This window comes from Perognathus longimembris, chromosome 19 (genome assembly GCF_023159225.1).
Source record: "Perognathus longimembris pacificus isolate PPM17 chromosome 19, ASM2315922v1, whole genome shotgun sequence".
Classification (NCBI taxonomy): Eukaryota; Metazoa; Chordata; class Mammalia; order Rodentia; family Heteromyidae; genus Perognathus; species Perognathus longimembris.
The window spans coordinates 39,028,491-39,051,505 of record NC_063179.1 but is presented as its reverse complement, the minus strand read 5'-3'; the positions used below and the strand labels follow the sequence as shown (position 1 = coordinate 39,051,505).

Sequence of the window (23,015 nt, the reverse complement as noted above, 5' to 3'; positions counted from 1 at the left end):
GTATAGTACATCTTTGAGGATTTTCTGTAAATCTGGTTTGGTGGAGATATATTGATTCGGTTTTTCCTTACTGTGAAAGACTTTTATTTGACCTTCGGCTATGAATGAGAGTTTGGCTGGGTACAGAATTCTTGGTTGGTAGTTATTTTTATTTAGTGTTTGGTATACTTCATTCCAGACTCTCCTTGCTTTCATGGTCTCTGCTGAGAAGTCTGGGGTAATTCTGATTGCTTTTCCTTTATATGTGATTGTTTTCTTCTCCCTAACAGCTTTAAGGATTCTTTCCTTGTACTCTACTGATCCTGTTTTGATCACAATGTGTTGGTGGGATGTCCTATTCTGGTCTGGTATGTTTGGGGTTCTAAATGCTTCTTGCATCTGTATAGGCCTTTCCTTCTGCATATTTGGAAAATTCTCAGCTAATATTCTGTTAAATAGATTGCCTATCCCATTAACCTCTTTCTCCAAGTTTTCCTCAATATCTATTATCCTTAAATTGGGCTTCCTGATCGTGTGTTGAATCTCCTGTAGCGATCTGTTTTGTTGATTGGACTGGATTAAAATTGATTTTTGATCTTTCTGCATAGAATCTAAGGAATCTTCAGCTCCTGAGATTCGATCCTCTGCTTCAATTAGTCGGGACTGTAGGCTAGCTACTTGATTTTGAATCTCTTTTCCTTTTGTCTGATCTTTCCTGATGATTTCCATGTCATTTCTTAGGTCTTGTATGGACTTCTTTACTTCATTAATTTCATTACTTTGGTTTTGAGTGTTGTCTTTCAAATCTTTAAGCTGGGTAGCTATCTTTTCATTAGACTCTTGAAGTTCATTTATCTTTTTATTTGTGGATGCCATGAAATGCTCCATTAATTTTTGCTTTGCCTCTTCATGCTCTAGAATAGATTCAAACTTTTCATTTGTCATGTTTATCAGTAGACTTTGTAGAGCATTTTGGGGGTTCTCTTCTATGTCTTTGATTGACTGCTCTGCTTCCTGCTTGTTTTGAATAGGGGATAAGACTTCAGTGTTTTCCATCTTTCTTGTGTTCCTTCTGCCCATTTGGATTAGGAATGCCAGTCTACCAGCACCTGTGAGCACCATTTAAGTCCCAAAGCAGCCCTTACCAAGCACTGTTGTGTAAATCTTACAAGTTCACAATTATATACAGATACCTTGTATACCTGTCTATAAAATTAGATTTGGTGTTCCTAAAGAATACAATTTCAATAAAACAACCGATCCTGGGCCCTGTATTCAGTAGTTACTTATTTACTGTTACAACCCTATAAGCAATTCTTGTTTTTATATTAACTTCTTTTAGGACTGGATTTCTCTATGAACCCCTTTGATTCACTCGGATTAAGCTGGGATACCCTCAATCCAATAACCAGGAGTCAATGGAACCTGGAGGTCCAGGCAGTAAGTCAGGAGGGTAAGTTAGAGGTAGTAAAGAGAATAGAGTAAAATGTATTGGGGGGTTGGTGATTTTGGTTTAGTTTCAGTGTCGTGGAAATGTGGAGAAGAGTAGAATCAGTAGAAAGAACAAAGTTAAAATGATAGACAATGGAGAGTTAGCAGAAAAGAGTGGAGGTGTTCTTCATAGGAAAGTAATTTTTAAAGAAAAAGAATGCAAAGAGAGAAATAAAGTAAAAATAGTGGAAGATAGATGCACAAAACAGAAAAATTATTTAAAAAAGAAAAAATAAAAAGGAAAAAAACCAGAAAAGGAACAACCCAAACAAACAAAAAGAACTTGATAAAACAAACTGGTAAAAATAGAAAACATACAAACAAACAAAAAACCAACAACATTTCAGAAGTGAAAAAATTAAAAAAAAATTTTTTTTAAAGTTTAAAAATTGAAAAGAAAAAAAAAATGGAGTCCTTCTTATTTGGGTGGTCTTTCCCCAGTCTCTGGTTTCCTCACGATGGTCTGCAGTCTATTTTCCTGATTTGTTGGTTTGACTTGATTTCAGTTTGCAGGGGGTGGATCTGTTCTGACGCTCCTCCCCTGTAGGTGCAATCCTGGGTCTCTGTGTTTCGCACAGCTTGCAGGCAGGCCTTGGGTGTCCTCTGTAGATGGGGACATGAGCAGTCTCGGGAACTGTGGCTGCTCTGTCTGCTGTGGGGCCACTGCCTTTGATACCTGGCTTTGAATAGGCTGTGGACTCAGCATGGCGGGGCGCCTCTGGCCTGTTTTACCCGGCTGTCAGTTGCTTGCCTGGGGGAGTCTCCTCCCTCCTGGGCAGGGCGGCCTCCTTGGCGGAGGTGGCTATGGAGTGCAGCTCTGTTTCGGGCTGGGAAATGGGCTTCCTCTGTGACGGGACCATTTAACTGTCTCAGGAACTGTTAGTTCCCCCATCTGGTGTTTCCGTGCCGCCGGTAGCTGCTCGCCGCTTTTGCTTTAAATTTAGAAATTCTGGTGGGCAGGGTGGGGCACCTCTGGCTAATCCGAAGCCCAGGACTCGCCTCCCGCCTGGGCAGGGGGCGTTCTCCTGGGTGGAGCTGGCTCTCACTGGTCGGTCCCTCTTGCCCTTTTCAAAGATGGCTACTTTGACCTCGCTTTCCCCAGGCCTGCTTTAGTTCCAGTCTGGTCTGACCCTATGACAGTGGCAAAGATGGCGCTTTGCTCTGGCGGTGGGGGAAGGGCTGCCTTCCAGAAGCTGCTCTGTGGGCGCGAGTGAGAATATCTTTTGTGGGGTACTCGCGCTTTCTCTGCGATTTCAGGTTGTCCGTGCTCAGCCACCATCTGGAGGATTTCTCCCTGGTCAATGCTGTGTGCTTTAGCCGCGCGGAGTGTGGGTTGCTGTCCTGGGTGCTGTGCTGGCGCCAGCACTGGCGAGGCAGCGGGACGCTGCCCGGAGCTCAAATCTGTGTTTTCAGACGAGCAAAGTCGATTTTTTTTCTTCCTGGCCAGAATCCCTGTACTGTTAGAACTTACTCTGGCTGTCTTTCTAGGAGTAAAAGTTTCTGTGGAGTGGTAATACTGCGATGTTAGAGGGAGCTCAGCTAGGGCTCTGCTGCTCCTCCATCGTCTTCCTGGAAGTCCTCCTGAGATCTGTTTTGAAGGCCTTATAAGTGACATTCTTTCTATAATGTAAAGAATCTACACCATGCTTCTTGGTTTCAGGGTTCAGACCTTTAGGAGAAAGAGCTAAGTATCTCCTATCTCTCATTATACCTGCATCTGATCTCAAGGTAAGTTAATTAAATGATTCTAGAGAATTCTGTAGACTGAGGTATTTTGTATTAGACATGAAGTATCATGCACTCTCCTTCTCCTTCCCTCAACACTAAGTCAGAGCCAGGAAAAATCACTTGAAAAGAACAGTCTCTCAGCTAAGCACTGATGGCTCATGCCTATAATCCTAGCTTCTCCAGGGGCTAAGATCTGATGATTGTGATTAAAACCTAGCCTGGGCAAGAAAGGCCGTGAGATATCTAATTAACCACCAAAAGAAAAACAAAACAAAAAAAGCAGGAGGTGCAGATATGTCTAGAGCTTTAACCTTGAGTAAGAAAGCACCCAGGCCCTGAGTTCAAGCCCTAGGACTGACACACACACACACACACACACACACATGCACACACACACACACACACACACGACACAGTCTTTTAGCCTATGAAAGAGGTAATATATTCATTAGAAAAATGTAAAAATGACACACTCCAAATTATAGTAATGAAACCATTTATAAACATTAAAACTCATATTGACTCCATTCCTGTTACCCTCCTGGCACCATGTAATGGACCCTAGTCCAGGTGTACTGTCATGTCTTCTCTCTACTTAACTTTGCAAAGAAGGAATTATTACCCTTGTTTTACATGGAAAGGATATCAAGGCTCAGAGACATTCAATAATTTGTCCAAGATCACATAGTCATATGACTGAAACAAAAATTGGAGGTAGAGTTTGACTTTTAAAGGGAAATTATATTTTACCCATACCAAGGTGAGTCTCTTTGGCTATCTATTTGTTTAGAGATTACATCTTTCCAGGCTTTATATGCACCAGTAAAATGAAATGAAATGTATTTTCTGATAAACTGGAAAGTTGATTTTCCGTAACAGTTTTATTTTACCATTGCTACTTGTGCAGATGTTGGCCGTGTCTTTGCATACAACCAGCCAAGTGGATCAGCAAAGCTCTGCAGTGAATTACCCTGCATGACTTAGCCCAGTTGCTACTGCTCTGTGGTCTACTGCTTTTCAGAATCATAAACTGACTTGGTAGAATGAGAGAGTCATTCCAATCAGACTGAGATTACTTATATTTTGTCTGCTCCTTGACTTAGTTGAAACTCTCGTGTTCCATTCTAAAAGGAAATATTTTTTTTTACTCTTAGTACATTTTTGGAAGGATGATAGCAATTGTTAAGTCACTGTGCTGACTCATATGATCTACCCTCCAAGATGAAATCAAAGATGTTTAAAACAAGCAAGACTATATTGCTCTCAACTTTTTCTAATGGTGAATGGTGTTCACCTTTTCCTATTTGCAGTTATTGAATTCTGTGATTTTTTTCTCTCCCCCTCTTACTTTTGTTCCTTGTTGAAAAATCACTTACTTTGACAAATAGAAAAATGAGATTCCACTCTATAGGCCTCAACTTGGAGCCCAAAGGAACCCAACAATAATGGCATTCTTGTCAAGGTCATTCCCAAATTTAGCACCATCCCTAAGTAGAAGGTAGAAGTTTTCTTTTCCTTCTCAAGTTCTAATGTGTCTGTACTCTACAACATTTGCTATTTTAATTCCTTTTCTTTCTTTTATTCATTTTTTAAATTATATCTCAGATTCTCCCTTGAATTAATGTTTTCTTCAAAATAAATTAGTTTCAAAGCCCAATTTCTCTATTCAGATCAAATATATTCCATTGAAAAACTCTGTCCTAAGTAACACCCCTCATGTAAGTGAAGAAGTTTCAGTCTCTACATCAGGATTAATAAAAATTCAAAGATCTTCAGTGCCATCTCTTCTTGTCTCCAGCAATCAAAGAACACTAAATGATTCTAGGTGCAAAGAATACCTAAACTGTCTGCTTAATCATGATGAGAGTGAAACCCTGGTGTACACGTAGGTGTCTTTGAATTCATATATAGTTTTCAAGAAAGGACACTGTTGGTGAGTCTTAGCTTGCAAGAAAAATTTAGGATAATACTTATATGATACGATTGAATCACACAAATCTATTTTCGAACCAGCGTCCAATAGCTCTCCTGACAACTAGAAAGCTGCTTAGTGATTAACCATTTTACTAACTAGAAGCCCAAGTGAAAGAAATGGAATGACTATTACAAGACTACAGAATTGTTGGGGAACCCTTGGCCTTCAGGGGAAGGGCATTGGAGAGCGCACTCGAGACACCGCCCTTCCCCCAGCCCTGGGGAATGCGGGAGCAGGCCACAATTCTCTGGGTCCGGAACCAGAAGAACTGGCTTTGCGAACAGCCCCCAAACTTTCTCGCCAGCCCATGCGCCCCCAGTCTCCCCCTGGCCTGGCGCTTTCCGAGTGATGTTAGCTCATGGGCGGGTCCTATGGCAAGCTCGCCAGCCTATCAGCGTCCTGGCCGATCAGCCTTCTTTCCTCCCTTCCTACCATTAGCCTTTGCCCCCACCCTAATAAATCAGATTGCTCACGCCTGGCTTTCTTCACAGGTAAGGAGGTGGGTAAAGTGATCTCGTATGGCCGTGTGCACCTGAGGTCTTTCCTGAGCCCCCCACTCCACCCTGGCCTAGCCTGCGGGTCGGGTGACCAGGGGAGAGAGTGAGAAAGGGAGCTGTTAGAAGCATAGCAGAGCCTTAGTCCCCGCACCAGGGGAGGCGAACCGAGCCTGGCACAGAATGATTTAGTATCATACCTGGATTTACAGGATTTTATTCTGCAAAAATGCTTTATCTTCAAGGTGGAGATTTTGTGGCATTTCGGTGGAGTTCACTGTATAATGGGGAAGCTGTCAACTACTTTCTGTGGCCATTCCTCTAGGGCATCCCCAAATATTCATAACAAAGTTTTGGTAAGAACTTTGTACAGGACTTCTTTTTTTAATTTTTATTTTCAGACATCTCAGGTCTAGGTTAGGAGAGGTGTAATGTGAAGCATAGTTGTTTTTTATCATTATGGCGAAATACCTGGGCAAAACAACTTAAGAGAGGAATTATTTATTTTGGACCACTTTCAGAGATTCCACTGTATCACAGTGAGGAAGACATGTGAAAGCAGAGCCGCTCACCTCATGACAGAGGTAGAGAATTCTGGTGCGTGCAGTCTTTCTCTTTTTCCCCTTTCTATTCCATCTGGACACATAACCTATGGGTTGGTATTGCCCACAATCAGGGCAGGTTTTCGTCACTTACTTAGCCTGTTCTGGGAATACCCTCAGAAACACCCCCAGAGGTATGCTTTGTTAGCCTCTGAGAACTTTCCAATATAATCAAGTTTACAAGATTAGCTGTCTTTGTAGTGGAGGGATATCTAAAGAGATGATCTGTATATATCTTTGGTACACTGGATTGTAGGTATTTGAACTGATGACAGTAAAATGCTAAACGCCTGAAAAATGTGATACAAATTAATATTTAGAGAAATGGCTAATATTCTAAAATCTTATTTTTTTTCTAATAGTGTATGATTTGAAAGAATCAAGAATGCCAGGTCTCTTGGGTCAAGAGTTATTGATCTATTGCTCATTAGGTATGTGACCTTGGCAAATTATTTAACTTAGTGCCTCAGTCTCTAAGTTTTAAAAAGGGAAATTAAATCTCGATTCTCTACTTTATACATTGGTGAAAACCAAAAAAGAATTAATATATATATAAAACACATAGAATAGCAGTAGGTATGTAGGGTTATGAGCTATTGAAATCATTATTTGAAACAAACAGAACTATAATCTCTATTTGTGTGGTGGTGGAGCTAAATCAAAATCATTCAGAGTCTGATCTGGAAAAAACCAAATTCTCTGGAAATGCTGCAGAAGGAGCTCATGTGGTTAGTGATTCGGGGTGGCAAAGTGAGGAGGTGCCAGGTTTGTTTGGTCTCTTGTTCTATGTGACATGTAATGCATCTTGCTATGAGAGACACCCAGCCTGTTGACAGGAAGTTTGGTCTGAGATGCAGAGCAAAAATGAAGGCCTTTAGACAATTAATATTACATTCTTATCAGTGTATTTTGAAATCCTAGCAGAAAGTAGAGGAAGTTATTTTGCTTTAGACACGCAGACAGGTGGTACATGTTATATTATTTTGGTTTTCCCTCCTGTTTTAGCAGCTGATTAAGTGTAGCAAGGCCAGGGTATATGATAGCAGGCATAAGAGAGCCACATTCTATCCTTACCACAGTTAGAAGGAAGTTGGACATGTTAAGTTTTATTGGCTTCTATGGATTTTTCTTTTTAGACAACTAAATTAAATGGTGTAACTTTCAGGCTTAGAGGTCAAGGAAGTTTCCAAAAGACAGTAACATTTATTGGCCCTTCTAATTCATGTTTTCACTCATTTTTCTAATAACGTAGTTTAGCTATTGTTCCTATAACAGTTACTACATGGAAAGTTATCTTCTCTTTGTTTGCCTGACAACAATAAGAACTTCTAGAAGTCTCCAAGAGAAAATGATTTATTCATTTGTATAGTTTAGCAGGTCCTGAGCATATTGTAGTAGGTACTCGAAAAATTCTAACATGTTCTCGTTCTCCCATTGGAGTCTAGCTTCAATAACTACAGAAGTCTATGTAGGTTTCAACTCATTTCAGTAGACTTTGAATTATTTCCTTCGTCCCTTTGATAATTTGACATTGGAAATGGGATTGAGCAGGAAGGGGAAGGGATGTTTCCTTAGCCTGTGTGTATATAAGGTTAGGTGTTAGTAGACACTTATTATCTTTTCACCAATAGAAAACTGGAATAAAGAATAAGATGAATAAACCAATAAGGCAATGGATAAGAGAATAAATGACTATTGTACATTGTTGGTGTCCCATTGAATTCTGTCAGTTCATACTCAAATGGAGAGAATGGTAGAAATCCACAATCTAATTTCTTTACTTACTACAGAAGCCAGGCCGCTGGGTTCTCCTGAAGTCCTCCTCTCCCAGTGTGGGCTTATAAGTAAACTTCCCACCAACAATGTAGTAGAGTTCCCTTTTGGCCATATCCCCTCAAACATTTGTTATTTTTAGTTTTCCTGATAATGAACATTCTTACTGGGGTGAGGTGGAATCTCAATGTTGTTTTGATTTGCATTTCTTTTATGGCCAGTGATGTAGAGCACTTCTTCACATGTCTCTTGGCCATTCTCATTTCTTCTTAAGAGAAGTCTCTTTTTAGGTCTTTAACCCACTTGTTGAGGGGCTGTTGGTTCTTTGAGGATTTTTTTTTAGAGGAATTACATTTTTTGAGTTCTACATATATTTTAGATATGAGGCCTTTTTCCATTGTATGGCTGGTAAAGATCTCCCAATCTGTGGGGCTTTCTGTTTATCGTGCAAGCACAATTTGTCATTGCTAAAATGTGGAACCAACCCAGATGCCCCTCAGTAGATGCCCCTGAGTGGATCAGGAAAATGTGGTATGTATACACAATGGAATGCTATGCCTCTATCAGAAAGAATGATATTGCCCTATTTGTAAGGAAATGGAAGGACTTGGGAAAAAAAATCATACTAAGTGAAGTGAGCCAGACCCAAAGAAACAAGGACTCTATGGTTTCCCTCATAGAGAATAATTAGCAAATGTTTAGGCTAGTCATAGCAGAAGATCACAATAGTCTAATACCTATGCCCTTATGAACACATAAGAAGATGCCAAGTGAAATGAGCTCCATATTATGGAAACAAGTAGTAGGTATATCACTGTTGTAATTATTTTCAACATGCCATGTGAAACTGTACCTATTTTTTCTCTTGCATTCCCTTCCTGTGGTTGTACCCATGCTATTACTGTATCTCATTTGAGTACCCTGGATACTGTATATACCTGTATTAGAACTAGGGAAGGGAAAGGGAATACCAAAATCAAGAGACAAAGAATAAAAAGACAAACGACTCCAAAAACAATACTTACAAAACCTTTTGGTGTAAACCAACTGAACAACTCATGGGGGGAGAGGGACAGGGGGAGGGAGGAGGCAGGGGAAAAATGAGGGAGGAGGTAACAAGTTGAACAAGAAATGTACTCACTGCCTTACATATGAAACTGTAACCCCTCTGTACATCACTTTGACAATAAATAAGTAAATATTAAAAAAAATAAGTAAACTTCCTATAGCTCATTTCCAAAAGGTGGAGAAATCTGTTTCTGGTAATGATGTGAGAATTGAAGCCCCAGGGCATGAGCAAATTAGCCTTTGGCCAAGAAAGGCAGACAAAGTAAGTACATTTTCTACAGCTTGATTATAAGAGCTTGCATCTCAGAAAGAGAATTGTTACATCTGACTTTCAGGAGAGCCTCTGGAACATTATTGTCTAGTATGCTTACAGCAAAGAACTTGCTCTGATGGATAGCACTCCAGGTTTGGCTTCCCACTTGAGTCCCTTTCTAATGCCAGATGGGATCTAGCATGCTCCCCCAGCCCCCCACTTCTTATTCCTTCACCTGGAGTCCCTGTGCTTTGGAAATCTACCTCAAAATGTGTATTTTTCTGAATTTCATTTGATTTTGAAAGTGGTTGAAGGGTTTGCGTAAGAATGAAGAAGAAAGGTTTTTACATGACAGAAAAGGAGATCGTGTAACCTGACTATCAGGATCATGAGAGGAGCTTGTGAATCCACAGATGCCTGGGACTCACCCATTCTAGTTTCTCAATCAAGATGGCTGGCTGTTCCAGCCTGGGAGTCTGCACTTTGCGGGGAGTAGCATATATACTATGATGTGAAAGCTACTCAAATTTGTTCCTTTTTATATCTTTGTATAATATTTTCTCCACCTTTCCCAATGAGAAGGTGAAAAGGACTCACTGTAGTGTCTATTTCTGTACCCTATCAAGCAAAGCCAGAACCAAAGCAGATTTGCTATGCACTTTTCTCATTAAACACAAGGTCAAGGAGGTAATTACTCATTTACTTACATAAGTAACCACAAAGACTTTCTCACTTGGGGCAGATTCTGCTTGTGGTTGGTTAGTTTTTCTTTCCTCTCTGACCCATGTAGCAAAAGCAAAGCTGTGAATTCTATCTGGCTCCAACTGTCTGGAGACAGCTCCAACCTTTCTACGTAATTCCTGACCTTCTTTTTCATTAGGATCACCTGTCCAGATGACAAAATGCCAACACTCAAGCTTTAGAAATTCCTATTCTGTTGCTATGAGGTGGTACCTGTATAGTTGCAAAATTTCCTATGTGAGCTTCTAGGCGAAGGACCAAGAGCCTACAACACTCAGGGATGGGCTTTGGCAGAGTTCTGAGGTAGGATTTTCTTGGAAGGAAAAGACTGATGAGTGTGCTGGTTGAAGGAATCGTGGTCCATACGCATACTGAGGCATGAAGGCACGGTGGGCCTAGAAAGTCAATTCATTTACATGTTGTGAAGTCTTATTACCAGAAAACAGTGTACTTGGATATATGTCTCAGCTATTTAGTTTCTGATGAAGGCTTTTATTACCAGAGGACTTTACTCTTTATGAAATAGTAAACTTTCTTACTCTACTTTTTTACAATTTTACTCATTTTTTTTTTACTGTTTATGAAATAGTAAACTTTTATAAACTGGTAGGGAGTATATAACTCATCAGTTTACTTGGGAGTGAGTTCTGCAATAAATGTCTTCCATTTTTTTTGACACTAAAAGTCTCTATTTCTCCTACTATAATTTTGTTTCCTTTAATTAGACAAAGATACTTTTGTTGTAGACACTGATAACTAGAAAATTCAGTGTTTAATACTGGATTACAGAAACTCAAGTCAGAGTTCAGGTTAAATTGTCTCAATTTTTTTTATATTATTTTCAATACTGATATTTATTTGTTTACATATCTGAGCCAATGTTTCGCTTTGTTGACCAGGTTGGTCCTGAACTTCTGTGTTCAGGCCGTCATCCTGGTTCAGCATAACTAAGAATTTATGTTCATGTATTTTCTTTTTTTTTTTTTTTTTTTTTTCTTTTTTTTTTTGGCCAGTCCTGGGCCTTGGACTCAGGGCCTGAGCACTGTCCCTGGCTTCTTCCCGCTCAAGGCTAGCACTCTGCCCCTTGAGCCTCAGCGCCGCTTCTGGCCATTTTCTGTATATGTGGTGCTGGGGAATCGAACCTAGGGCCTCGTGTATCCGAGGCAGGCACTCTTGCCACTAGGCTATATCCCCAGCCCCCATGTTCATGTATTTTCAAAGGCAGGTTTTCAGGATTTGGGGCTTTTTATGTATAACATCTCTATTATCCTGTGATTGTCTATTACTTAGCAGTATGCTCTCTGTAATTCAGGGTCTTGAATGAATGCACAACACCAGGTGCTGACAACAGGTAATCAATTATAGGGAGTGTTTTTCTAGGTTGAGTGTTGTATTTCCTCAACACACTCAGACATTTAAGACACAAACAAGCAGAGATCTTTTCTAAGCCTTGGTGCATTTATTTACAAAATTAATAGGTCTAGAGTGTGATGAAGATAAAAAAAATCATGGTGTAAAGCAATGTCTTCACACGATTTGGGCATATAATAAAGCATGCGATGACCTAACTATCATAGTATCGTGTCATTACACTATGCATATTATGATGCAAAAGCCAACAAATTTAATCCTAAATATTAGTGCTTGGTTCCTTTTCTTCTACTAACACAACAGTTGGTTATGAAGTCCAAAGATAAGACCCCAAACCACACACAGTGGTAATCATCTCCTTCAATTATACTGCCTCTGAATAGTAATAAGCCCAACTGTATTTCCTAAGTAGTAAGAAAAAGCTTCAATAGCTCAACCTAAACCCAAACAAAAAGACATACTCAGTCTACAGGCACATTTTAGATTTCCTTTAGAAAAAATTACAACACTGTACTTGACATTCAAATGATCAATATTTCATTTAATGGCAGATACTTTGACCTTCTTACCTGAGACGGGATGAACATTTAGGCTTTGGGGAAATCATTGTTCTGTTTGTTTTCGCGTTGTTTCCAAATAAGCAATAGGCATGGAATAAATAACGTCACCTTCAAGATGCATGGCTAATGCTTAAAGATACTATTTACTTTAGATTTTGGGTTTCATTGTGGCATGGGTTATAAAAATAAAATAATTTTGGAAAATGGAATCTAGGTTCACACCAAGGGAAGAAGCAAGAAGCAAGACCCTATTGTAAAATAATAAGTAAAAGTAATGGCTGGAGGTATGGCTCAGTTGCCGATTGTCTGTTTAGCAAGTGTGAAGCCCTGATTTCCAAACCTAAGTATTTCTAGAAAAAAATATGAGTAAGGACTTTTATATGAGCTCTAAACTACGTTTTCTTTTGTTTTGGGGATCGAACTCAGGACATTGTACTTGCTAGGCAAGCACTTTGCCACTAAGCTGCATCCGAGCCCCTTCTAAGCAACTTTCCAAAAGGTTAATTTTAGGATCATTTAAAATAAAAAATGATCTTTGACATCCACAGTTTTGACCAACATTTTAGATTAAAGACATCCCCTTATATAGAACTTTGAAGTCATTTTACATCAGTTCAGATCATGTGATTTATAGTTATTTTACACAAAACTAGTCAATTTACATGTAACTTGGGTAAAATATAAAGCATAAAGCTTGAATTTTCCTACAAATCTATAAGTCACACAGTGGGTGGTATGCAAGTGGTTATAAATGTATTAGTGGAAATATAATGGACTCAAGGGAGGGACTTGAATAATGTAATTTCTTAGAAAGACAAAGTCAACGCTCAACAAGCTAAGCATTGGGAAATGGATACTTGGAAGAGCGGGGCCAAGAGGATGAGATGGATGAATGAAGGGGAGCAGCGGGGAAGAAGGCAGTCAAAAATTCGTTGCACACACTACAAAATTTAAAAAGGGAAGGAAATGGGTTGGTCAAAGAGGGTTGAAAAGGCTGGAAGGGGCAAACTGATCAAGCTGCATCGTCTTCACAAACTGCTTTGTGGAATAGAAATTTTTTTGTACAATTTTTTAAAGATAATAAAAAATTAGTTTCCAAACAAGTTTTTATGTATTTCCTTTCTGGTTCTGCCCTACTTTCATACCAGTACTAAATGCCATACCAACCTCAGAAAAGGCTATTCCTTTTCTCACTATTTTATTTTATTTTATTTTTTTGGCCAGTCCTGGACCTTGAACTCAGGGCCTGAGCACTGTCCCTGGCTTCCTTTTGCTCAAGGCTAGCACTCTGCCACTTGAGCCACAGTGCCACTTCTGGCCGTTTTCTGTATATGTGGTGCTGGGGAATCGAACCCAGTGCCTCATGTATACCAGGCAAGCTCTCTTGCCACTAGGCCATATCCCCACCCCCTCACTATTTTATTTTTTCTGACAAAAAAGTTTTTTTTTTTTTAATAAAACCTCCATTATATGTTCTTTGACCCTTTGGTAAGACTTTGTGAAGATACATGGGCCTCGTTTTCCGTTTTCCATTCGAGGCTTTTATTGCTTTTTTTCTGTTGGTTAGTGATCATGGTCGTTTTTAACTTTTAAGCAATGGCATTTCTTTAGGAAAATTAAGTTTTCTTATTCTATGATGAATTTTGTTATATCATTTTTAAAATGCTCATTTTATTAAACTGTTTGAGTGACTAATGATCTTTCCAACAGGGAGTCTCTCAGTTTGGGTTGTGTTTTTTGTTTGGTTTTCATTTTGGCTTGCTCTACCACTTAAGGCACACCTTCAGCACGTGTTGCTGTGGTTATTTTTGAGATGGGGTCTTGTCTTTGGTCTGGGCTGGGCTGAACTACATTCCTCCAATTTATGCTCCCTGCAAAAGAAGCCATAGATGGGTTGACAATCACGTGCCACCATGACAAACTTTTTCTGCTGCAATGGGTCTTACAACCTTTATTTACCCTGGGCTGGCCTTAAAATATGATTCTCCCGCATCTCAGCCTTCCAAATAGTTGGGATTACAGACATGGACCACCACACCTGGTAACTCTCTAGGTGTAATCCTTTGTACTATTTTATGAGCCTTTCCCTTTTGTTCTTGATCAGCCATCCATATCATTCATTCCCTGTGGCCTCCTAACTCCAGTCTTTGCTTTTGTCTTTACATAACACCTTCCCCTTGTGGATATGTATATCTCTCTTCCTATGGTATTTCCTTTCTGTTTCTCTGTTCAAATTTCTCTATTTTTTTTCAATGCTAGGGCTTGAACCCAAGGCCTTGATCATTCTAGTCAAGTGTTCTTCCTCTGGGTTACATTGCCAGCTCTCCATTTCTTTTGTCTTAAAAGGAGAGCAGTCATTGGATTAGAGCCAATGCTAATCCATAATGATCTCATTTTAGCTTGATTACATCTGAAATGAGGCATTTCAAAATAAGTTCACATTCAAAGGTCCGTGAACTCTTTATCCTTTTGTGTGACACCATACAGCTCACAATTCATTGTCATAATTCAGTCACAATAGTGGCTATGAGATTTTATATGACCAGTTTGTAAAAGAATTAGGCAGTATCTAGTAAAGTTAAATCTGAGCACACTTTAGGATCAACAAATTCATTTTTGGATTTGAAGACCCTTGATTAAGTATTATTGAATCATCTATAATTTTTGTGAAATGAAGTATCTTAGTCTTAACTTCCAACTCATTGTATGAAGATTTGCATTTAAACAAGATTCCTATGTGATTTGTTTTGAGAGCCCTGATCTCCTTTGCTCTAGGTTACATGGTTGTAAAACTACAGACATAAAATGTCTATAAAAGTATTGTTTATAAGAGCAAAATTTTGTAGGGCATAAATATTCATAAACCAGACAATGGATAATTTGTAGCACCATTCCTATAAAAGTTGTAGCTATAAAACTGTGAAAATTAATTAGCTGTATAGGCATGCATCAATAGAGATGAATGTATTGAGGTAACCGAATTTTATTTCAAGTAATTATTTGTCTGAATTTAATTTCTGAAAAATAATATTGAGCTAACAATGCAAACAACTGTCTCATCTCAAATGTGTTCTTTGTATTTTGAAGCGGAATAATAAAAATATGTACAGAAAGACAGCCTTATAGAAGAACTGAACTCTGAAAAGTATATTTATTAACATCTGTCACTATAAATTTATTACAGTGATTTTTTCATAATGAAAATACTGCATTTTTACTGTACTTTTATACTTGCTATTGGAAACTAAATATTGCAATTATTTATTTCATCATTTGAACAAATGGCTGAATTCCCAGAGAAACAGCAGGCTCCTACCCAATAGTAGTTATTGAACCTTTGTTCACATGTTCTTTCTTCTCTTCCATAACTTCTGATTTAAATCAAGAAGTTTCAGAATGCTGAGATCACTTCCCCCGATTTGTGTTTTACTCAAACCATCCTAGAGACTTAATAAATGCTTTAAGGAATGAGAGGCCTGTAAGATTCTTATGAAAACTGCTTTCAAATTATTCTCCCCTAAGAGCCTTATTTGGTTTATTTCAAGCTTCTCTGCTGTTTTTATCCACCCAGTTCTTTTTCTCCAGTTGGGGAGAAATATCAGTAGAGACATAATTAATATTATCTCTATAAGAACTATAATCATCTTTCTGCTTTGGTCATTAAGGATAAAGGAGAAATAAATTAAGCACAGTATTTTTTGTTTCAAATGTCTGCTATAGTTTCAACTACTTAAGAAACATCAAATGTTTTGAAGCATAATTTTTAGACATAACCTTTATAATAAATCAAGTTACATCTAATTATCATAAAGATTCTTTCTTCATTTAAAGAACATCAGAATAATTTGGGGATGATGAACAAACATCAACTACGGAGTGGCTCCAACTATTCCTAAACTTTCAGGACAGTAGAGACTTACAGAACTTCTGTTAATATTGTTTCATTTTATATCCGGGATAAAAGAACTATATTAAAATGCTAGGTTTGTATCAAATTTCCTGTGAAAACATTAAAAATATTTCTTTGTCATAAATATTTTAGAAAAACTTTGCATCACATGATGGATGTTTTATCATACACCAAATCTTAACCACTTCATGCCTGCATCTGGTGAATTCAAAAGAGAAATAACTGTAGAAGATCTCAGATTTTGGCTTTTAAAGAATTCCACAGTAATATTCACAATAAAGCCACCTTTTCTTTAGATTAACTTGAGAAATCTTTAAGAATCAAAGCTCAACACTTCACGTAGGAACTATGGCTTGCATCAGTTCTATGTGGGAAGGCTATATCTTAAGAGCTAAATGTAGAAGATAGCAAAGTGTGAATGTGAAGAAATGTAACATAATTCTCCTCTCATTGTATATCACAGAATTAGCAGTTTAATAAAAACTCAGGCTTATTTGTCTATTAGATGACTGCAAACTATGACATCATCAGGCTGCATATCCTTGAATATCATTTTTACTGGCATTCCTGACAATACCTGAAAATCTTGTTCTATATTTTAGAAAATGAAATGCATGACATGTTACTTACATTATTTCTGAAGAAAAATGTTAACTATTTGAGAATTCCTTAAGCTCTGGTAAAAATGCTGCATATTCAATAAAATATTAAATGTCAGGCCTCATGAACTCTAGATTAAAGATTAACACTAGATTAACTCTATATTTAAGGCATTTTAGCTTTCCTAAAAAGAAAAAATACAATTTTCAGTTATTACACCATTTGGGATTCCATAAGATGAATGTACATTTGCTATCTGGCTTATTTACTAATGTGCATATTTACTTATACTGACACAATTTTTATTCAAAGAAGTTATTGATATGCATATATTTGCTTTTTAAGATTTTAAGTTTATCTTACTTTACTGTTCATACTCTGAGTCGTATTTTCAAAGTTTTCTCTTTACAAAGCTCAGATTTTAAATATTTTCACACTTTAGTCTTTGGGTTTATCATTATATTTAAACAAATCATTTAGTTCTATATTTGGGAGGGAGTTAAAAAGGGGAATTTGATACCTTCACAAACCTTAAAGTGACTTTGTCAGTATCTGTGGACATCATTGCTATGCATTCCTACCTCTTTCTTTTCCATGCCATGAATGATCATGAATGGAAGCTTCATTATGATGCGATGTGAAATTATTCAGTGGGACCTGTGCTCAGCTCAAGCCTTCTCCAAATATGTTGGCATGTACTGTACATACTGGCCCAATCAGGTTTGCTTTGATGTGTTGGTGATTGCTCTTTTGTTCAGTCTTAGAGTCTTAGGAAAAAAAACACAACTATGATGTTCAAAGCTTGTATTTGAACACAATAGACTATTACAATGTGAGATGAATGTGTTCATGTTATCTAGAGTCAACTGCTTTGGGCATTGCAAAAGGGTTTTGTCCTTTTTCTTCAGTTCATGTATGTAGTCAAAACCTATAAGTGGACCTTTTGTGTTACATGTTTATTCTATAAATTAGAAGTTTCATTCTGTACCTGTGCCTAAATGGAATTGAGTGTGGTTTTCTAGGTAAACAGATGAATGATTTAAGATAAATCCATGGAGACTTAAAAAAACAACAACACAACTTTCAAAGCTGAAAAATTCCATTTGAAAGATGTAACAGTGTTTCCCTCTCCTTGATAAATGTGGGTTCCAAAATATAGGCTATGGCAACACAAAACTAACATGGGTGAAGGGGTTGCATAGTTTTATTAAAAGGGCATTTTAATACAGAACCCTTGAATGACAGGTGGTAAGCTCTCAGGAGCTTGAAAACGTATAGGCTACTAGTACACAGGCTCAGAGAAAAATAGGACACTAAAAGAGATTTTTAAAGGAAATGTGTGGAAAAAATTCAAAGATAAAATTCAATCTTTTTCTTTTTTTAAATAATATTCTTAATAAAATATTTTTAATAATATTGAGAGACTAGTTTGAGAAGATCTGACATTTATTTTGTTCTACTTTTTATCATGAAGTTTAACCCGGAACATTGGATATGAACTCCTTGATAGGTGGGAAGATATTCAGCCCATACTTGGGGCCTTCGCTTCCGTCAATGTCCTTTCCTCTGAGATAATTTCCAACTTCTTCACGTTAGCAGAAATCCCCAAATGTGCTGAGAAACACAGCACAGGGTTTTCTCTCCCCAAGTGTCTAGGAATGCCACGACTATGTCAAAGGTGAGTGCCTGGGTATGCAGTCTAAGGCATTTGGGGCTCCTTGGTCATCCTCAGTACATTGATGTTACCATGTCTGTTGGTCAGGCCCTCAAAATACTCCTGATGTTTGCCCTTAAACATCTCCTTTGGGCAGAGTAATGGTGGGAGCTCCTCTAAGTCAAATCATTATGATAGCCCTGAGGTAACTTACATAAAATATATGGAAACATATATCATTCACATCAAAAGTCCCTGGCCCAAGTGTCTCAGATATGTAATCCCAGCTTGTCAGGAGGCTGGGAACAGAAAATTATTTGAAGCCAACCCAGGCAGGAAGTCTATGAGACTCTTACTGACTGCCCCAAAGTCAGCTGTGGAAACGATGGCTCAAGGGGTAGAGTGCTAGCCTTGAACAAAAAACACAGATCCTGAGCTCAACCCAAGGAATCAACAGAAGACAAGAAACAAAATGAGAAGCTCCTAAATGAAAGAGTTTACCAATTTTATGTAAATAGTCACTGGTGTCATATGTTCAATAATGTGGAAAAAGTGTGCTTTTCAATATACCTTATCAAATTACCTATATTCAGGTTACTGATGAGTGTATCTTAACAAGTAACAGAAGGTGCTTAGAAAGTATATTAAATAGCATTATAGTTTGCCGTAAGATGCACATATATTTTTAAAATTAGAAATAAATGACCAAATGTCAAGATACCGAGCATTTTCAAAAACTTTTCACAACTGCCTGAGTATCTAGTGTGTTTTTAATTTGCTTAATAGAATTTATTGATGTTTTTGTGTTTTGATAACGTAATATTCGCAATAGACTCCTGCTTTTAAAACGTTGTCCCCAGTGGACTGGGCTGTTGTGGAACACTTGTAGACTTCTGGGTGGAGGAAAAAGGTCATTTTGGGTATGTCCTTGAAGGCTCTACCAGGAATGTCTTCTGCTCTCCCTCCTCTTACCTGCCCTCCTCCTCCCTCTCCCTCTGCTCTCCTCCCTCCCTTCTCTCTATCATTTTCAGTGTCTCCCTCAGCCTCCTTCCTGGCTGCTAGGAGGTGTGGTAATTCTCTGCTCCATTTTCCCACTGTGGTCCTGTTGTGTCCAGTGCATGGGTCTCAGGAATGGAGAGCAGAATCCTTTGAAGTAATGAATCAAAATAAATCCTTTGTCCCTTAAAAAAATAATATTCTTTCCCCCCTCCCCCCTTTGTTTTTTCTTGAAGATTGAGATTTGTCACTGAATACTTGATTTTTGCAAGACAAGGGCTTCTAAATGACGCTGTGAAGCATTTGCCGCCGCAAGGTGGCAGCAGAAGCTCGGCTTGGTGGGAGCTGTCCTCGGTGCTGAAGCAAGTTTAGCGAGACGTTCCGTGGCTGTGTCCAGGGATTCCACCGAGCTCCCTGAGGGATGTAGGTTCTAGGAAGAGATGCCAACGTCTACCTAAAATAAAGGCAGGACTTCACTTGTGATACATTGGCACAATATTCCCTTCCCTGAATTTACTCATAAAGCTCTGAAGGACCAGCATTCACTAAAATGAAAATGATATTGATGCTTGAAAATTGTGTGTGTACGTGCTGAAAAGTGCTAGTGCATGTGTGTGTTGTGTTGGGGGGTGTGTGTGCGCGCCCGTGTAATACACAACGACTTGACTTGTTTTCTTACTTTGGCATTCAGCTGCTTACCTGAGCTTGTCCTTTATAATTCACTGATCTCACAGTTCCCCAAAGCAACAACAACAACAACAACAACTCAACCCACAACAGAGAACTGTCATAGGCAACACCTTCCCTCGCTCCCGCATCCCAGGGCATGAAGGTGGACCCCCCCCCCCCCAGATAAATGATGAAACCCACAGAAAGCTGAAACACACGAAATCCACCTTCTGGCCACCAATTAACAGTCATTTGTTTACAGCTTGCTCTACAGCGGTCCAATTTCGCAGTCGGGCTCCCTGGGTGCCCTTTCTCCTTTCCTATGGCCTCTCTAGGATGCTGACTAAGAATTCCACAGAAATACAAAGCCATGGCAAGTGAGGAGATATATATATATATATATATTTTTAAATCTCCCACGAGTTTGACTGCATGGGAGGCGGCTTTTATTTGTAACAATATTGGTCTGACCAGCAGATTGGTGGTGGTGGGGGGGGGGGGGTTGTTCTGAGTCTGTCAACAAAAAGAGACTGGAATGTAAAGACGCTGGGTGGAAGGAGAGGAGGGCGGGGACCAGAGGAAGGAGACACTCGGGGCTGGGCTGGGGAAGTGCTGGGGGGAGGGAGGACAGCGTGGGAGGGAGGGAGAGTGGCTGTGGAGCTCCACTTGGAGAAATGACGACGGGGGGGTGAGAAAGAAGAAGGTGACTGAAAGCCAAGGCTAGTGGGGTGAAGCCAGGGAGGGAGATCGGAGGAGAAGGAGGAGAGGGAGGGAGAGGGAAGGAGGGCAGCGGTCACCGGCGGAGCGTGGAGGATGGGGTTTCTCCGGTCCAGACACTTCTGGGATTGGAGAGTGCTCTTCTAGTGCGGGAGCCTCCGACTCTGGCATCTAGTTGGGCAGCGGCAAAGTCCCATGGACAGCGAGCCGGAGCCCTGGCCGCTCCCCCGCCGCCACCCCGAGATTGGGGAGCTGCTCTCCAGCTACCTCCTCCAGGGCGCGAGCCGGAGCCCCTGAGCGCCCCGGACCGCGCGCGCCACGGGGGGAGCTCCGGTCCTCAGAAGCCACTCGGCCCGGCGCCTCCGCGCAAGCAGTAAGAACTTCCCGCCGCCGGAGTGGCAGCCGCCCCTCCCCAGTGCGATCCCCGGGGAGGGAGGGGGAGGAAGACCCCGGGGGGAGGGGCGAGCGAGAGCCGCGGCCGCGCGGGCCCCCTCCCCTCCCCGCCCCTCCCCTCCCCCGCCGGCGCGCGGGCAGGCATGGAGACGCCCGGCCTCGGGCAGGGCAACAATACCACGTCGTCCCAGGTGCCCGTCGGGACCGCCGGCAACGGCACCGGCCTCTCCGACGTGACCCTCGGCTACCAAGTGATCACCTCTCTGCTGCTGGGCACGCTCATCTGCTGCGCGGTGCTGGGCAACGCGTGCGTGGTGGCGGCCATCGCCCTGGAGCGGTCCCTGCAGAATGTGGCCAACTATCTCATCGGCTCGCTGGCGGTCACCGACCTCATGGTGTCCGTGCTGGTGCTGCCCATGGCCGCCCTGTACCAGGTGCTCAACAAGTGGACTCTGGGCCAGGTCACCTGCGACCTGTTCATCGCCCTGGACGTGCTGTGCTGCACGTCGTCCATCCTGCACCTGTGCGCCATCGCGCTCGACAGGTACTGGGCGATCACCGACCCCATCGACTACGTGAACAAGAGGACGCCCCGGCGCGCCGCCGCGCTCATCTCGCTCACTTGGCTCATTGGGTTCCTCATCTCCATCCCGCCCATGCTGGGCTGGCGCACCCCGGAAGACCGCCTGGACCCCGACGCGTGCACCATCAGCAAGGACCACGGCTACACCGTCTACTCCACGTTCGGCGCCTTCTACATCCCGCTGCTGCTCATGCTGGTTCTCTACGGGCGCATCTTCCGCGCCGCGCGCTTCCGCATCCGCAAGACGGTCAGGAAGGTGGAGAGGAAGAGGGCCGACGCCGCGACGGGAGCCGCGTCCGCCCTGCCGCCCCCGGCCAGCGCCAACGGAGACTGGAGGCGGGGCGCGGAGCCCCAGGCCCTGGGGGCCCCTTGCGCCAACGGCGCGGTGCGGCCGGGCGACGAGGGCGCCTCGCTGGAGGAGATCGAGGTGCACCGCGTGGGGAGCGCCAGGGCGCACCTGCCGCTGCCCGGGGAGGCGGCCGCCGCCGTCCCCGGCGCGCTCGCCGCCTTCGAGCGGAAGAACGAGCGCCACGCCGAGGCCAAGCGCAAGATGGCCCTGGCCCGCGAGAGGAAGACGGTGAAGACGCTGGGCATCATCATGGGCACCTTCATCCTCTGCTGGCTGCCCTTCTTCATCGTGGCCCTGGTCCTGCCCTTCTGTGACAAGAGCTGCCACATGCCCGAGTTACTGGGCGCCATCATCAACTGGCTGGGCTACGCCAACTCGCTGCTCAACCCCATCATCTACGCCTACTTCAACAAGGACTTCCAAAATGCCTTCAAGAAGATCGTCAAGTGCAACTTCTGCCGCCGGTGAGGGCTCCGGGGGGAGGGGAGAGGAGGGGCGGGCGAGGACAGGACCACCCGGCCGGCCCCCTCCCCCGCGGCGCCCCCCGCGGCCCCCCGGAGCCAACGCCGAGGCCACCTCGATACTTTCCCTGGAACTCCTCCACCTGCGCCCACACCTTGCGGATCTCCCCTCCCCGGCAGCCCCGCGCGCCCCCCGGGCAGGGCGCCGACGGGACGCCCGAGGCCCGAGGCCGCTGCCGCTCCGACGTGGGCCGCGCCTCAGTGCCCTCCCCTCGCTCTTCCCGACTCCGGATTCTTCTCCGTGGAAGTTTAAACCTCCGCGAGGCGGGGCCGAGAAGCCGAGTGGAGAAGCGAACCGTGCGCGCAGCCACGCGCCCACCAGGGCTCCCCCCCTCCCCCAATTGTTTACTTGAAAAAAGGTTCCCGACTTTATTCCGTCCCCTCCGCCCTCTGGCGCTGGAAATGCTCGCTTTTGTTTGATCTCTCCCTCCTTTGCCTTCCCCGGCTTCCCTCTGCGGCCACCTGCCCGCCTAAATCTACCTAGATTAACTCTCCCGTGCACGGCCCTGGGCGAGCACGCCCTCTCCCGTGCGCAGCCTCCTCCGTGCACGGCCTCCTCCTTGCACGGCCTCCTCCCGTGCAATGCCT

The 23,015-nt window shown here is 42.1% G+C and overlaps 1 protein-coding gene across 1 annotated transcript; it reads left to right on the top strand.

The window, feature by feature from the left end:
- The first annotated feature begins 21,117 nt into the window (after positions 1-21,117).
- Positions 21,118-22,374, top strand: Htr1a (5-hydroxytryptamine receptor 1A). Its single transcript, XM_048368422.1, has one exon. It carries the CDS (start codon positions 21,118-21,120, stop codon positions 22,372-22,374), a length of 1,257 nt encoding a protein of 418 aa, XP_048224379.1.
- Positions 22,375-23,015: the final 641 nt, after the last annotated feature.

What these genes read in the sequence shown, in the direction of transcription:
- Htr1a (XM_048368422.1), top strand. Translation starts at nt 21,118, where the DNA reads ATGGAGACGCCCGGCCTCGGGCAGGGCAACAATACCACGTCGTCCCAG.